Source organism: Onychostoma macrolepis, chromosome 25, assembly GCF_012432095.1.
Source record: "Onychostoma macrolepis isolate SWU-2019 chromosome 25, ASM1243209v1, whole genome shotgun sequence".
In the NCBI taxonomy this organism is placed as follows: domain Eukaryota; kingdom Metazoa; phylum Chordata; class Actinopteri; order Cypriniformes; family Cyprinidae; genus Onychostoma; species Onychostoma macrolepis.
Genome location: NC_081179.1, coordinates 12,764,111 through 12,781,539, shown reverse-complemented (window position 1 = coordinate 12,781,539; position 17,429 = coordinate 12,764,111). Strand labels below are relative to the sequence as shown.

Below are 17,429 nucleotides of genomic sequence, written 5' to 3'. Positions count from 1 at the left end.
TTTAATACCAACAGTCAGACAAGCATAGTATTTTTTGTTAGCAGAATTTAATCAGTCTATGTGAATGGAAGGTTCTTTTAAGCCAATGCCCTCTCAGGATGACCTATCCATTTTAGGGTTAGGGATGGGTTAGTCCTGCCTCACAAAATATGCTAGCCATGATGGCAGTGCACTGTAATATATATATATATATATATATATATATATATATTGAGAAAACTTAAAAGTTTAAGGCAACCAGCTTCAGCAGATTTTTGAGTTTTCTCAACTTATTTTTGTAGGAGATTTTTGAGTTTTCTCAACTTTCTGTTGTATAAACTGAATACAAGAAGTTGAGAAAACTCAAAAATCAGCTGAAGCTGGTTGCCTTAAACATTTAAGTTTTCTCAACTCTTTATTTTTTACAGTGTACGTGCTGTTTTTCTCTGCCTCACACAACATGATACCTTAAAAAAGCATACAGGCTGACCCTTAAATAATACAAGTAAATATACTTATTTGGCTCCAGTAAACTAGCACCATAAAGTATAAAGTATCATGATTTTCTGTAGTTACCAACTAATATTAAAACAATATAAAATATTCTAACATAGAATATAAGGGAAATTATGACTCTTGTGTCAGTTGCTAAGCACACTTGATTTTCCCAAATACTTTTACATTTGTATGGATGCACTGTAAAAAGGTTGCTGTAAATTTTACAGTATTTTACTGGCAGCTGGATGCCAGTAAATTACTGTAAAAATGGTTACAGTATTATTACTAGTATAGTATAATAATGGCTTTACTGTATTTTCATTTACAGTATTGTTATTGTATTTACATTTACAGTATAATTACCGTATTTTCATTTACAGTATTTTTGCCGTATTTTCATTTACAGTATCAGTGCTGTAGTGTTTATTTTCATGTAGTTTAAACATTTTTTACCTGCAAAAAACAATCAAATTGTGGTACAGCACTGTAATCCATGATTTTTACCACCCCAACCCCATAAAAATCACAATAACTCATGAGAATTAGCTCTGATAATATTCTTTTTAATTGTTGAACATTTTCTTTTTAAAAGTACAAATTACAAGTCTTGATCTCTAGGGTGATCTCTTGATCTCTATCATGGCAAAACATACACATACTAAAAAGCAAAAACAAGTAAGTACACTAACAGTCAAAAGTTTAAAGAATTCTCTTCTGCTCACCAAGCCTGCATTTATTTACTCCAAAAGCAGTAATACTGTGAAATATTTTTACTATTTAAAATAACAGCTTTCTATTTGAATATATTTTAAAATGTAATTTATTCCTGTGATCAAAGCTAAATTTTCAGCATCATTACTCCAGTCTCCAGTGTCACATGATCCTTCAGAAATCATTCTAATATACTGATAAACATTTATTATTATTATCATTCTTATCATCATCATCATAACAGTTGAGTAAATTTTTTCAGGATTCTTTGATGAATAGAAAGATCCAAAGATCAACATTTATCTGAAATAAAAAGATTTTGTAGCATTACAAAATGGGGGGTGGGGGGGATTATACAAATTACTACTTTTATTTAACAAGGATGGTTTAAATTGATCAAAACTGAAGATAAAGACATTTATAATGTTACAAAATATTTATATTTCAGATAAATGCTGTTCTGAACTTCTATTCATCAAGGAAACCTGAAAAAATTAGATTCAGCTGTTTTCAACATAAGAATAATAATAATAATAGTTTTTTTGAGCAGCAAATCAGAATATTAGAATAATTTCTGAAGAATCATGTGACACTGTAGACTGGAGTAATGATGTTAAAAAATCAGCTTTGATGACAGGAATAAATTACATTTTAAAATATATTCAAATAGAAAACATTTATTTTAAATAGTAAAAATATTTCAAAATTGTACTGTTTTTGCTGTACTTTGGATCAAATAAATGCAGGCTTGGTGAGCAGAAGAGGCTTCTTTAAAAACATTAAAAATCTTACCGTTCAAAAACTTTTGACTGGTAGTGTTAATAAAAATCAAATAATAGTAACAGTAAAAATGAGTTTGTGTTGTGTTAAATTTCAGTAATTTTGACAGTCAAAGTTGACAAGCTCTCCGATGAGAAACAGCAGGATGGGATTCAGGCAGATCCTTTTTCTTTGCACCCTCTTTCCAGAATGCCAGCTGACCTGTGACTTTCAATGCATTTGGTGCCACAAAGATCTGAATGAACCTGCAAACACAAGAAAGAAAAAAGCATTATTTTTCAAAGCAGTGTTTACAGAATTTGCCTCAACTGTCAAACATGGTGCTGTATGCACTTTGATGTTAACAAAACCTTATATACTACATCTGAACGCACCTACAAAGGAAGGTACATAATTAGTTGATAATCCATCACATTCAAATTATTAAAGCTCCATTTTTTACAATGCATTCTCAATCAGTAGAGCAAAGTGCTAGAATGCTGAATTAATGGGTTTGATTCCAGGGGCGGTTCTAGGGTGAGTGGATATACGGGCCTTAGCCCAGAGACATTAATTTATGTATCAGAATACACGGGATACAAGTCAAATAAACCAGGCTATGCTGAAAAGTTACATTGGCTAAGTGGCTTAATTTTTTTTTTTTTAAAGCGACAAGTGTAATTAATTATAATTTGCACTTACAAATTGCATAAATAATATTATGAAATTAATGTTTTAAATATAAACACAAAAATATGTAATGATAGAAAAAAAAAATAGAATGATACTTTTAAAAATGAGACTAAAATTACCAGTAGGTGGCAGCAAGCCACTGTCTTAATGACTGAGCCACTGAGTCATTTATTCAATCTATTCATTAAAAACTGCTGATTCTTTCAGGAACAAAGAAACTGTTTTTATGAATGGATCAGTGAATATCTGATTCAAGGCATTCAAAAAAGGTAAATTCTTTCAGTAATGAAACACTGTTGTGTGCAGAGACGCACAACATGGCTTTGTTTAGAACCGTTTTTGCGAAAAAAGACAATATTTTCTTCACTATTTAAATCACTTAATATTAACTTCTCATTTATTGAATTTTGTTGCCCTGACACTTAGTAAAGTCTGCACAGACCATGCTAAATGCTATCTGTTCATATAATCTAGTCATTTCTAAATGTGTGTGTCCTAGAAAATCTGTGCTTATAATACCATGATTAAAAATCTATATTTGTTGCTTTACAGTAACAGTAATCTAATTTTGTCAGATGGGGATATCGGTATTATGAATTTATAGGCTACAGTTAGTTAAAGATACCTGAAGCAGCTGCATTTTGCTGTTTAAGTGCTGGTTCAATAGAAATAATTTTAATGCGCATGAAAACTCAATCTTGATGCGCACACACCCCTAGCGCCCGCCCCTGTTTGATTCCCAGGGAATTAATAACTTAATAAAATGTGTAGGGGAGCGCAGGGCACAAACTAACACGGGGTAAGTTGTAACACACGGTTTAAATATTTCCACACATGCTAGCATAACCAAATACTGTACAAATACAAATTTACAGTATTTACTACTGCCATATCAACACTATATAGAGAATAAAGTGCACCAAAATTCAAAAATCTTTTGAAGATGTCGCTGAATATATATTCTACCAAAGCAGAAGTACATTTCTGGCTGAAGTCAATTGTCATCTCAGTTTTTAGTACTCATTTAAAATTAGACAAATCTGCTATTATTTTAATCTCCAATCTGTTATCAGTTTAGATAGTTTTATAATGATTCGCTAACTAGCAGAAGACACTAACCAGTTTTAAATTCCAGTTGCACAGATGGGGAACGTTATAACACTGTGTTACAATGTGCCCAGCTATTATTAAACTATGCTATTCTATGACATTAGCAATGCAATTTACACCATTTACTTTTATGAGTTTCAATGAGAAACCACAAGAAGCAGGTGAATAAAGACTGAGAATCGATGTTTAATGTTCAGAAATTGTTATTTCAAGAAATGTAAAGCATTTTGTCTCGTGTCCTGTGTCCTATGACAGCTGTGTGTGGAGGGAGGGGAGTGTATCATTTCTGAATTTCTGAATGTGTTTCTTCATTTGCGCACTCTGTTTTGAACTACACTGTATATGTAGCTGTGTGTTGCGATCAGGGCCGTCCCAAGCATGGCTGCAATGTGTTCATTGTCAAACTCCAAAATTAAATTATTTTTAATTCTTAAAAAACGCCATAATTTTATTTGAAAAAGTTAATGATTTTATTTTATTAACAAAATATTTTAGTTTGTCTTGTATATTTTTTCATTAGCTCTGATAATATTTTAAGCTGTCATATGGTTATGTTACAACGTGCCCCTCACATGTTACAATGTACCCCACCTACTATGTTGTCACTTCCATTCTTTTGAGATAAATAACGAAAAACATACACCTGTAATTATGAAACAACGCAACATATTTGTACTAGACAAGTGTGAAATTAAAGTGTATAAAAAAATTATACTCTGAACCCCACGTGGATTTACACATGCTAAGAAAGTCAGTGTTAGGTTGTGTCCCGTGCTCCCCTACATTAAATACAATATAACTTGCTTTGGCTAAAAGCATCTGGCAAATGCATGAATGTAAATGCAATGTAAAACAAAATGTATTTTGGGTTACCTAATTCTGCATTTCTGTAAAACGGACAGCTGGCTGTACGATGATTCTGCCTCATATTCAGGATCCTGTTTTTGCTTGGAGAAATCTCCTGTAACAGACAGAGTCACAACACCCTTTTAGTGTTACTATAGTTTATGATCAGAAAAAAACTACCGTACAGTAATACAAACATTTTGAATAAAATTAACTTTTTTGGTAACACTTTACAATAAGGTGTCATTTGTTAACGTATTAATTTATATAATAAATTTGTTAATGTATTAACTAACATGAACAAACAATGAACAATGCATTTATTACACTATTTATTAATCTATGTTAATGTTAGTCAATGACAATACAGTTGTTGTTTATTCCATGTTAGTTCACAGAGCATTAACTAATGTTAACAAACACAACTTGTGATTTTAATAATGCATTGGTAAATGCTGAAATTAACATTAGCTAAGCTTAATAAATGCTGTAGAAGTATTGTTCATTAATGTTTTTAACTAACGTTAATGTTAACTAATGAACCTTACTGTAAATTGTTACCACATTTTTTATATTTATAAGCAAAACTTACTATATTAATATATTGCTAGCCCGTTCCTCTCTTATAAAGTAAGTTAGTGGAGAGCAGCCCGTGGCTAATTTGGCTACTTCAGTAACATTAGATGAAAGCTCACCTGCTGTTACGACGTCAATCACAGGAAAAGACTCCAATACTCCTCCGATGCAGACGACATGACCACAAGACCACAAACTTGAAAATAAAATACAAAATATGTACTTTACAGTGGTATTTCTTAACTCAGTTTTCCTCAGTATTTCATGTTAGCTCGCGGTTTTATTTTACGTCTCTCACTGAATAGGGACCGTCTCTAAAGTTACATACAACATTGGTACACACGTTTCTAACTTAAATAGCATTTGAAGAGAATTGCACTTGCGATAAAGAGGCAGTGTACAGAAGATATTATGCTTCTCTGTGTTCGTTAACTTCGGCTAACTAACTGACATTATTAACTTAACGTACCAGTTGATGTTATCATCGAAACTATGCCAGTCACAAGAAGAGGCGCCAAAATACACCTCCGACGTTGTCGAATCTAGACTAGAAATTTGAAAAGAACAAACAAAAGAATTACTTGAAAATACTGTTTAAAATCTCCACTGAATTGAAACAGTGGTGTTGCCTACTCACTTTACCTCAGTAACATTATTTCACGTTAGTTCGTTGTTAAGGTTAAGTAACGACTGGCCAGATGAACTAACTTGCATTAAAGGGCAGCCAAACCTACAAACGTGTTTCTCGGTTTAATAAGGTTTATTTTGGCTAATATAGGTGACCTTAATTTACTCACCAGTCGATGTTATCACCGTTATGGCGGCGTTAATCCGGCCGTCAGTCAGAAAAAAAGGCCTCAACTCCGACATGAAAAACGACACGATGGATGTTAGTTTGCTGTTAATGAGTTAAAACATCTTAAAATATCTCAGTTTTGCATAAAACAGAAATAATATATGCCTACTAACCTTTTTGTCTAGTTAACAGTGCAAAGTGTCTCTTTTGTCCTTTTACCGCTGCTTCCACCAAACAGCAAACAAAATAAATCTCCCTTGCCATTGGTCAGTTTTTCGCGGGCAAGTTCACTACTGTAAATTTACAGTAGTTTACTGTAGTGACCATACATTTTCCCATAATCCTTTGCAGTTTACAGTAAAATACTGTATATACATTTTACAGTATCTTACTGTACATAATACAGTAAAATACTGTTCAAATTACAGAAATCGGTTACAGTGTGGGCAGAAATGGCTTCAGTTCAGTAAGGTCCAAACTTATTGGAGGGGACTGATATCCGACCTCCCCAAAATGACTTCCTTTACAACAAAACTACTAACTACAGCAAAACAATAACATTAATTAAAAGACCTCAAACCTAACTTCATATATGTGAAGAAAAAAAACTAAACAAAACAACGAATTTATGAATTATATTGTTTTATTAAAATGTACATTGTAGTTGGTGGAGAAGACACTGTAACAAGCTGAAACTTTTTTTCTTTTTTTTGGATTCAAAAGCACTTTTGGTACAAGCAAACTATCACTGATGTTTTGTCATTTACAAAATACACTTAGTTTACATTTATGTTTAAGGGTTTATTATTTCAAATAATTATTCATGATTAAACTGAACCTTGACCTTGAACCTTAAAAAAATCAATATGACCCCTCAAACTACACTTTTGTTCTTTGATTTTGATATTTCTTTTGTTGCAGACTTTAAAATGCTTTTAGTGATCAAGAATAAGACAAAAATAGAGGCAACTTCTGTCTCAGAGGTATATACTGATGCGTTCTTGTGCCAGGCGCAGTCTCTCCATGCGTTGGTGTAAGTCTGCTCTCTTCCGTCCAGCTTCTGTGTCCTCCACGAGCAGCTTCACAACATCAGCTCCATCCCGCAGGTCCATAGCATGAGCCCGCAGCATCACGGCAGCTTCCTTCAGTATGAATAGCAGGATCACCATGGGAATGTAGTCGGCCAGACGCTGATACACTATCTGATGGATTGAGAGAACATGTGGGACGTTTTCAGTGCATTCAATACCAAAAAAAAAGCATTTCACATTGAAATCTAGAACGGAGTTAAACCTCGTAGTAGATTATCAGTTTATCAGGCGTCAAGCTCCTGGTGTCAAAAACAGCACAGTTGTGGGGTGAGGTTGCGTTCTCTCCCGTATCCAAACTAATGGACTCGTACTCCTGTCGCTTTTCCACAAACTTGAAGTCTACAATTTTCTGGGTAAAAATGGGATCCTGCGTGTACACAAGTTTCTCCATGTTAATGTACTCATGGATTCTCTTCTCCACCTTGCCTTCTTGCTTTGATTGAATGTCGTCAATATGGTTCTAAAGGAATGTACACCAGAAATAATAAAATGTTAAATAAAATGTAAACTTTTATTGTCTATTTAATGTAATCAGCAATTGTCAATTTAACCTACCAGTATTATGTGTCTCAGATGAGGGTAGTTTGGGAAACACAGCTCACACATGACCCTGAACTCCTTCTGCACAATACCTAAGATATTAAATGAAAACTGTAATTATTAATCATGTCTTATGGAATCCACGTATAAGTTAAATGCAAGTTAAAGTCCAAATAGCAACCTCGGATGAGCTTCAAAGTATCCATAGCAGGTTGTTTAAGGTCTCCAACATGTTTCTTCACCATTGATTCATACACACAGTAGTCACTGAAGGTCACCAGTTCTCTCCCACGATGGGCCTCGTCATATTTTTCTGTCATCTGTTTTACGGACTCTCTGACTAAAATCAAATAATCTTACAATAGTCATCTCAAAATATAAGGTTACAAGTGATGAATAGTGATAGTCTTGTATGTAAAAATAAAGCAGTTATCACCTCACTTGTCATTCCAGAAAAACTGTATGTCTTTCTTTGTTTTAATGAAGGAGAATTTCCAGTGACTCTTTCTGCAGGTGCAACATTACTCCAGTAGGTGGCGACAAGCGACAAGTCTTTATGAGTGAATCGATTATAAAATAATAATTCTGGAAGGAACAGAACTAGTGTGTGTTTCTAAGAGATGTAGCGGTCGTGCATTGACGGAGATAACGTTTGGCCAGTAACTGGCTATATTATACCAAAAACGTAAGTTACCCAATATTAACTTCTTGCTCATTGGACTGTTGTATAAAGCAGTTTCTCGCTCGTAATTATATTGTTGGTCTATGTATCAATAACAGCCTCGTTCGTGCTTAATTATGCAGGTTTGAAACGACGTAAAGGTGAGTAAATGATGACAGAAAGTTATATTTGGGTGAACTGTACCTTTGTAGTGTATTGTACATTGTGTCCAATCATACCAAGATTGTTTTATCTATATTACATACATGATGCTTTGGAGCTACTCAGATGACATTCCCATTGCTTGAACACTGGTCGAAGGTACGAATAGAGGTTTCCATCATCTGATTCCCCTGTTCTACACAACTCGCTTATCTGGTCGCTGAACTCCAAGATTTTCTACACATATAGAGAAACAAAAGAAAGTTCAAGTGTGTGCAATTCATTCAGGCTAGTTTCAGATATTGGACAATATAAGTAATGAATTACCTTGCTGAGATAAGGCCCCATTCGCTCAGGTTCTAAAGGAGGACCATCAGCATAATTCTTAAGCTCAACTCTCACTGCAGACAAGTGGATATGAATTTGATCGCTTAGAGATGGAAGTGAACACTGTAAAATAAGGAATAACTCATGAGTTTAGTGTTTAGAGTAAGTTTGGGAATATTTCATCATGTTTACACTTGCCTTGATATGTTGGACCAGCTCTTTAGTGAGTCTGGTGGAAAGGCAGGGTATTGTGGCCCTCTGCTCCTCAAGAAGATAACTGGTGGAGACAGGAACACTCTTAAATGTCTTTGAACGTTACATAAAATAGCAAATAATTGAATATGTGTAATTTCTACTAATTCAATACCTGAAGTGTGTGTTTTTGGCGAAAAACTCTTTTTCCTGTCTTGTGGCTTCAACCAGAGAAACGTTTTCATTGATGTCACTCTGGCCTCTGCACCGGACAATGGTGTAGCCCTTCTTGAGAGGAACCACTTTACCCTGCAGTACTTGTAAGATGTCGGCCTCTGCTCCTTTATCTATCAGGTCTGGCTTTGTCAATATTGCTGAAGCAATAAAAAAGTTTTGGAATAGATATGAATGAAATTGCTCTGCTGCACACTCTAATGTGAAAATTAAGATGAAAAGTTATACCTAAAGTCCTTAAGCCATCAGGATCGACACCCTGAGCCATTCTAAGTGCTTCTGTGGTTGCGATGTCGACATTACAGGGAACAACAACCAAATTGATGGTTTCTTTTTTGGAAATGAATTTCAATATCAGGCGTCGAATCTGCAATTAATCAAAGGCAGTGATTACACATTATAAACTGTAGCATGCTACATTATTATGCACGTGACATTTCGTTGTAAGTTTAATTCAAGTGCCATCCAGATATCAACTTGAAAGTATAAATGTATTATTATAAAACAGATAGTTCCGGTCCTTGATTCTGATTGGTTGAGCTGCGTTCGAAGCTGTTGTAAATTACTCTAAAAACCTACACTTTGTTTATATTGTGTGTTGCTTGGCAACCACTTTGTTGCAACCACAACCGTTTCTGAGGAACTACGTTGTTTGGTGGAAGAATACTGTTTTTATTAATATCATTACACTTTATTTGCTCTGTTTTATTTTGTGAAAGCTTACTAAGTATATGGAATAACCGATTTATAAAAGCAATAAGCCCTGTGAAGCCGTGGTTTACAGTGAATTTATAACAGCTAACAACGCCACGGGGCTTATTGCTTTACTTTATATCACATTTTATTAAATCCTTTCTTAAATGTTATTTTAAAATTTCAAATTGAATTTTTTATTCAGTTTTGTGTAAACAATTTATTTTGCTTTTGCAGAATTTGCAAAGAAAGGAACTGAATGCAAATAAATATATGAGATTATTCACAATTACTAAATAATCAGTATTTTCTTCTCACCTGGTCTCCAATGTCTTCCGGTTGTCCTTTCACAGGTACTCTTGTTATTCCAGGCAGATCGATCAGCGTGAGGTCACACACATCAGGCGATGAGATCTCCAAACTGATGAGATCGTCGCAGATTCCTACTCCGTCTCCAGCAAGCATATTCTGTGCTGTAAAAGACAAACATACTTACTCAACCTTCATTTATCATGCAAGTAATATTTTAACTAATAAGAACTGATAGAACTGTCATACTGTATATCCTGTTATGTATTATAATTATTATTTAGTAATGATATTTAGCTTTATATACAGCCTCACCTCTTCTGACGTAACTTTCAACTTGTGCAGGTTCATGAAACGTCTCACGCACTTCATTGTAGGAGATTACAGCTGTCCAGCCACTCCCATTATCAAGTTTTCTGAGTTTAAGCTCCAGTGGACAGCGGGTGACAATACCTGAATGGACCATATTTATATATATATATATATATATATATATATATATATATATATATATATATAAATGAATAATGTATTGTAGGTGTACAACGTACCACTCCCACGAGGTAAAGCAACTCCTGATAGTGCCTCTAAAACAGAGCTTTTCCCTGAGCTCTGGTCTCCCACCACTGCGATGGCCGGCAGTGCAAGTTCCTTCTCAATGCCGATCCGCCTCATGAAGTCAATCATCTCAATATAGGGCCGAACCTGTGCTTCCCACTGCTGCAGAAATATTCCAGTGTTCTCGGGACTTAAAAATCACACATTCAACAGTTAGACTGTATTTCTATAAAATGAGAAGCGTTGATGATTTGTAGGTAAATTTTATCTGTGATTTGTCCGTTGCAGAATATATGTTTTAAAAAATAAATAAATCAAGGTTTTCCTTACCCATTTTCATCTGAAGAATCGAAATCCAGTATTTCTGGTGAGCTGTCCATGACTGAAATGAAATAAATCTCACAGAATGATCCTAAATTTCTTATAAAAAGAATATGTATATATAGTGCTGTCTTTTAGAATGTTTCGATGAGAACTCAAGATTTGCATAAAATATATCTGAATCAATTAAAGCTTGCTCTGAAATCCTCAGACAACAGAATTCCTGGCAAATGTGTCAAATGCATACCATGAACCTTATATAGGTTTTATATTGCTTGTGGTTTGGCGGGTTAGGAGGTCAGACAACAATACTTAACCATAAGCAGAAATTAGCTTTACAAAAAGGAAGTAGTCAGCACTTGAACTGACCATAAGTTCAGAAAAAAACAAGGGAAGAACAGAATGCAAATATACTGTGATTTTGGCGGAATTTTTATGGGAAGTAGCCGATTTGTATTCCCACTATATATGTGCATGTTTTGATTAGTTAAAATAATAATAATAATTTTATAACACTTATATCACACTTGGAAAACAATCATTTTTAACAGTTTAACAGAACCAGATTCCACCATGAGTAAATTAATTAAATATAGTCACTGTGCTGTATATTTTATCTACGATGATTTTTAAGAGACCTGAATGAGGAAGCAGTGACCACAAAGCTGACTTGCAAAGTCTAAAAAAAGATATTAGCATTTGATGTTTAATACAAACCTGCAGTGCAGTTTCGGTAAATCATTTGCATAAAGAAAAAAAAAGCTCTCCCTTGGTTTATGGGTTGCAGCACAATAATGTATAATATATTATAAAAAATACTGTAGATCTACAACCTCAACATATTAAAAAGTTTTTTTCTCCATTGCGACTATCTGTGATTTTAACTTAAGCACCATATGTTTAGAACACTGTCAGCAAAAAACGTGCACAACAAAAAATTTTTTTTGTTTTTTTTGTTAATAGTGTAAGAATGTACAAAGCACAGCTCACAGAGGTCATTTTCAAACCAAGCAGCTTTCTATTGGTCAGTTCTCCGAATCTGCATGACAAACTTGAACCCATAGCCAAAATCTGCATAAGGAAATCTTTCACAATCATATGGAAATTACCATATTTCGCCCTTTAAAATTTGCAGAAAAGCAGTAAATGTGACTGCACCTTTTCATTTCTATGCTCAAAATGAGTCACTCCATGAGCCTTCCACATTTACAGTTGATTCAGTTCATAGTTCCTATGTATTATTTGATTATTTGAAATCATTAAATATATTATGGTAATGTTAATATAATAAGTATGTTAATATAATAACTCTTGGTCGTCCATAAAAAGAAACAAGGGTGAGTCTAAATATTTTAAGGCACTAAATAAATATGAAAGACAAAAGACTGAAACAATAACTTTAATCTCAATGCATCCATGGACCTGAAAATAAGGGGGAATGAACTTAACATGAATTATCCATTATGTATTGTACTGTATTGTGTGTATTGTAACTACAATGAACTCTAGAACTACAGCTCTGAACACATTTCCTCTCCTCAGAAATGTTTCTTGAGAGGGGCAGCTTAACCTTGAAATGCTTTAATTTAAGTACATTGTTATTTTAAATACCCTCAGAACAAGCAACACTGACAGTTTTCAGTGATTTCAAAATCTCTCGATTAGTTTTTCAAACAAAAATATCAATCTTTTTCTGTCCTCGGCATATGGGGAGTCTGGTTCAGTGTGTCCTGTGCCATTTGTCCCAAGAGCTATTGCGGTGAAAGTCTCTCTGTCTCTTTCAAGGGCCGCTCTGTCCCGCTCCAGTCTCGCTCTGTCCTGTTCCAGCGAGGCTCTTTCCCGGTCAATCGCAGCTCTGTCCTTTTCCAGCTGCGCTCTGTCTCTCTCCAGTGCAGACTTCTCCCTTTCTGCGACGGCCTTCTCGCGCTCCAGCAGTACTCGCTCTCGGTCCAGGTCTGCGTGCTCCTTCTCCAGCAGCTGTCGCTCTCGTTTGAGTTTGGCTCTTTCGAAATGCAGCTCATCTTCAGTCTCTGGAGGGCTTTTTTCCATGGATCTCCCTCTCACACTTTCTGATGTATCCGATGAGGGTCCTCCATCAGCTACCGTCGTTTGAGTATTGACCTCGATTACTGAATGTGTCAGTAATTCCAGAATATCACTCCCCATTTCTACTTGATACATCTTCTTGCTGGGCTGGGCTGCACATTCGGACTCATCGGCCAGGTTGGTCAGTAAGGTTGGTTTAGGAGGGTCTGCGTCAGTGTGATCGCCATCTACGGCCTTCTCCATGAGTCTGAACCACCGCCAGGATTCTGGTTTAACTGTTTCAACGTCCTTCGCAAGAGCTTTTAAAACCTAGGGGTGAAAGGTAGAGAAAACTACATCTTCTAAGATTTTTATATTTTCTGAAGAACAAAGCATGGTGTGCAGCTAAACAAGTAAATAATTATAATTGAAAATAAAGACAGATTCTATGTGTCCATCTTACCTTGTATTTGCATTTTAAATTCTCCCACTTTCGTTTTGCTCTTTGAGAAGTAATATTTCCATCCAGGTTGGGTTTTGTTTCTTGTATGAATAGCCTACAAAAACAAAAACCAAAAAAAAAAAAAAAACATACTTTGGGACTTTCTCTTTGAAAACTGCTCTTAGATAAGGAAATCCTTGGGTTTTAAAATTGATGACCCCTAGGGGGCTACATAAAGTTTGGTTGACACCCATGTCAGTGAAAGTTTGAGATTTATTTATGTATTATTTTATTTTGTCTACTTATTTATTTATATTTTACAAAACTCTCATAATGTGTTTCCTTAAGATATTTATTAAATGTTTTAAATTTTTATATTATTAAGTTTATCATTTTATTTGTATATTTTTATATTATTATGGAATTAATATTTTAAAACATTAATTTCTAAAAACTACTAGGAAATAATGAATTCATTCTACCATTATTTGGCTGTTTATTTTATTATTTATCCGAGTATCTCCTTGCCATTGCAACCTTTATCTTACTTGTTGGATGCTGTAGTGAAATATTCTCTTTACATCTGCTTTGTAATTATATTTAGTGTAAAAAAAAATAATAATAAAAATAATATATATATAACCCAATTTATTTAATTTTTAATTTTTATTTAAATTATTTATTTAATTAAAGTTTTTAAGTGGGTATAAAATACAGAATTAAATATACCTAAATATAACTAAATAGTAAACAAATATTTTCAAAATAATATTATAAAATATTACTATACAAACATATCAATTTTATAATAACAAAGCCAATAATTAAAATAAATAATAATATAATTAGATACCAACATTTTTATTACAAATTACATAGTATACATGGATCATCATATATGAATAATCTGTCATTACATATTAGAAATGGGGTCAGCATAAATGGGGGTCCTGATATTAAAAGTTTAAAAACCCCTTCATTATGAGTTCTCTAATGTAAAACAATAGCAACAACAAACAATTACGCATTTATAATTGGATACAAACAACACGTAGTGCAGATGTAAAATGAATTACACATGAATCACAATGAGTACATACTCCCAGCCATTTCTGCATGTGTTCCTCCAGCCTGAGAATAAATAACCATGGGCCATGCGCCACCTGATCAGTGTCTCGGTGTCCTTGTGAGACCCTGAAACAGAACAGCGGTGCAGAGGACAGTCCGGCATAAATTCACTGTAGCTTTGGTGCTGCTGTAACATGTGATTTTATATATGCAAAACAAACCGCCCAGTCAAACCACACCATAAACAATGACAACTGTCAGTCTGAAATAATAGTAACAAATCCTTATTTATTAACCAAAAGCAGCTGCACATATAAAGTGCATTAACCCGGTTTTAAATCCACTGTGAATTATATATAAACTCATATAAAAGAGAGTTAAGGTAATGTGCGAAAGTTTTGCATGCGTGCACACAGTGCAGCTTTACACAATGACACTCACACTGTTGAGATGGTTGCGCCATTTCTTAAAGGGAGAGAGGCGGCCAAACTCCTCTTATGAGATATACAGTAATACCATGAATATTATTGTTATCTTTCACTTCTTCAACAACCGTTTGCGTCTCTATTGCGGACAGCACTTCTTCACAGCTTTTGCAGTTTCTAACAGACGGACCAATGGTATTAGATCATTTCCCTCTAGCGGTCAGGAGAAAAACAGCTCTCAGGTATACTGCATAAAAATGATTTCACTAAAATAAGCATCAATTCATTTTCATCTTTAGTTATAGATTATACAGGTGCATCTCAATAAATTAGAATGTCGTGGTAAAGTTCATTTATTTCAGTCAACTCAAATTGTGAAATTATTATTCATGTATTAAATCAATTCAATGCACACAGACTGAAGTAGTTTAAGTGTTTGGTTCTTTTAATTGTGATGATTTAGGCTCACATTTAACAAAAACCCACCAATTCACTATCTCAACAAATTAGAATACTTCATAAAACCAATAAAAAAAAACATTTTTAGTGAATTGTTGGCCTTCTGGAAAGTATGTTCATTTACTGTATATGTACTCAATACTTGGTAGGGGCTCCTTTTGCTTTAATTACTGCCTCAATTGGGCGTGGCATGGAGGTGATCAGTTTGTGGCACTGCTGAGGTGGTATGGAACCCTCTTGATGCCTTGACCCCAGCCTCAGTCCATTCCTTGTGAAGTTCACCCAAATTCTTGAATCGATTTTGCTTGACAATCCTCATAAGGCTGCGGTTCTCTCGGTTGGTTGTGCATCTTTTTCTTCCACACTTTTTCCTTCCACTCAACTTTCTGTTAACATGCTTGGATAAAGCACTCTGTGAACAGCCAGCTTCTTTGGCAATGAATGTTTGTGACTTACCCTCCTTGTGAAGGGTGTCAATGATTGTCTTCTGGACAACTGTCAGATCAGCAGTCTTCCCCATGATTGTGTAGTCTAGTCAACCAAACTGAGAGACCATTTTGAAGGCTCAGGAAACCTTTGCAGGTGTTTTGAGTTGATTAGCTGATTGGCATGTCACCATATTCTAATTTGTTGAGATAGTGAATTGGTGGGTTTTTGTTAAATGTGAGCCAAAATCATCACAATTAAAAGAACCAAACACTTAAGCTACTTCAGTCTGTGTGCATTGACTTTATTTAAGGGGAGACACTACAGGCAAAAACACTGTTTTTTCATGCACCTGTCAATTTTGAGATTTTGGGCTTTTTGGTTTTTCATAAAATGTTTTTTCAGACTAGTAGAACGAAAACATCCAAAAGACACTGTTAAGTGTTTCTTTTATAGCACTCTATCTATTTGTGTCAATAGATTTCAATTACAACATATATTTTTAAAGGCCGTTTTCTCAAAATGAGTTTTTTCCCCTACACTGAGCCATAAATTTCCACTTCAGTAGCACTTACACACACCAAACTTTACATTTTTATTCCTGTCTATATCCTGAAGGTTTTTTACAGAGGGATTTGTTCATATATAATTTTCTTGATTATATACAACATTTTAATCCCCCCAAAATTGTCAAAATATAGTGTTTTCTGTCTGTTCTAAGTATTTTCTGAATTATGGAGTGACAAAATGAGATACTCAAAATTCCCTCTGTAAAAACTTTTGACTGTAATATGTCAAAAAAATTAAACAAGAATTTTGAAACTGACTTCCTCAAGTGTTTAGATTTTTGTACTAGAAATGTATGCAAATTAGTGCATATTTCATTAAATAATGCCTCATTTGTATATTTAAACCTAACATTTTAGAAAACTTGTAATACAAAAAATGTTTGCAATTATGAATGTAATCAATCAACTAGGTAAGTAAGGCAATGACTATTAGTAAAAAAATTACCTTATTCACCTGCAGTGTCTCGCCTTAATACACGAGTTCCACAATTTGAGTTGAATTACTGAAATAAATGAACTTTTCCACGACATTCTAATTTATTGAGATGCACATGTTTGATAATAAATCGAGTCATTAAAAATGCTGAATCCTTTAATCCACAGCACAAACAAAAGTATTTTGAAATAAAGCTGAAATAAAATACAACACAAACATTGGATTAAAAATGCAAACTAAATGAAAATAAAATTACTGGAAATAAGTTTAACCTAAATAGTATTTTTTTCTTCTTCTTTTTTTAAAATCAATGACTTATAAAAACCACACAAAAGCACATAACACAGTTACTAAAAATCAAACTAAAATTAACATGAAAACTGAAATTAAAAGATCATTCAAAATATGAATTAAAAATAATATAGCATATGAATAATACTAAAATAACAATGATTAAACGGTTTTTCTAAAAATTCTTTTTTTGATTTACACCCATTTAAAAATAATTATTGCTTATTTATTA

General features: G+C 33.9%; 2 protein-coding genes and 1 long non-coding RNA gene across 4 annotated transcripts; all 3 read right to left on the bottom strand.

Annotated features, from left to right (window-relative positions):
• Positions 1 to 1,830: 1,830 nt before the first annotated feature.
• LOC131534429 (uncharacterized) lies at positions 1,831 to 6,361 on the bottom strand. 2 transcript variants are annotated; one of them, XR_009269347.1, is made up of 6 exons: positions 6,142 to 6,361; positions 5,970 to 6,070; positions 5,642 to 5,719; positions 5,292 to 5,368; positions 4,624 to 4,711; positions 1,831 to 2,213 (listed from the first exon to the last, which is right to left on the bottom strand). It is a non-coding gene; the product is annotated as an uncharacterized LOC131534429 (long non-coding RNA). The 2 variants fall into 2 exon arrangements; XR_009269348.1 differs by lacking the exon at positions 5,642 to 5,719 and having other exon boundaries at positions 6,142 to 6,360.
• A 276-nt stretch (positions 6,362 to 6,637) lies between these two features.
• Positions 6,638 to 11,354, bottom strand: mxh (myxovirus (influenza virus) resistance H). Its single transcript, XM_058767254.1, has 13 exons — positions 11,066 to 11,354; positions 10,729 to 10,925; positions 10,493 to 10,630; positions 10,187 to 10,341; positions 9,404 to 9,542; positions 9,117 to 9,315; positions 8,948 to 9,026; positions 8,750 to 8,872; positions 8,527 to 8,659; positions 7,781 to 7,939; positions 7,615 to 7,691; positions 7,262 to 7,519; positions 6,638 to 7,170 (listed from the first exon to the last, which is right to left on the bottom strand). The coding sequence occupies exons 1-13, from the start codon at positions 11,113 to 11,115 to the stop codon at positions 6,946 to 6,948; spliced, it is 1,932 nt and encodes a 643-aa protein (XP_058623237.1). The 5' UTR covers positions 11,116 to 11,354; the 3' UTR covers positions 6,638 to 6,945.
• Positions 11,355 to 12,439: 1,085 nt separating this feature from the next.
• Positions 12,440 to 15,209, bottom strand: zgc:113426 (uncharacterized protein LOC562128 homolog). Its single transcript, XM_058767274.1, has 4 exons — positions 15,033 to 15,209; positions 14,624 to 14,717; positions 13,545 to 13,638; positions 12,440 to 13,411 (listed from the first exon to the last, which is right to left on the bottom strand). The coding sequence occupies exons 1-4, from the start codon at positions 15,052 to 15,054 to the stop codon at positions 12,704 to 12,706; spliced, it is 918 nt and encodes a 305-aa protein (XP_058623257.1). The 5' UTR covers positions 15,055 to 15,209; the 3' UTR covers positions 12,440 to 12,703.
• Between the last annotated feature and the right edge of the window lie 2,220 nt (positions 15,210 to 17,429).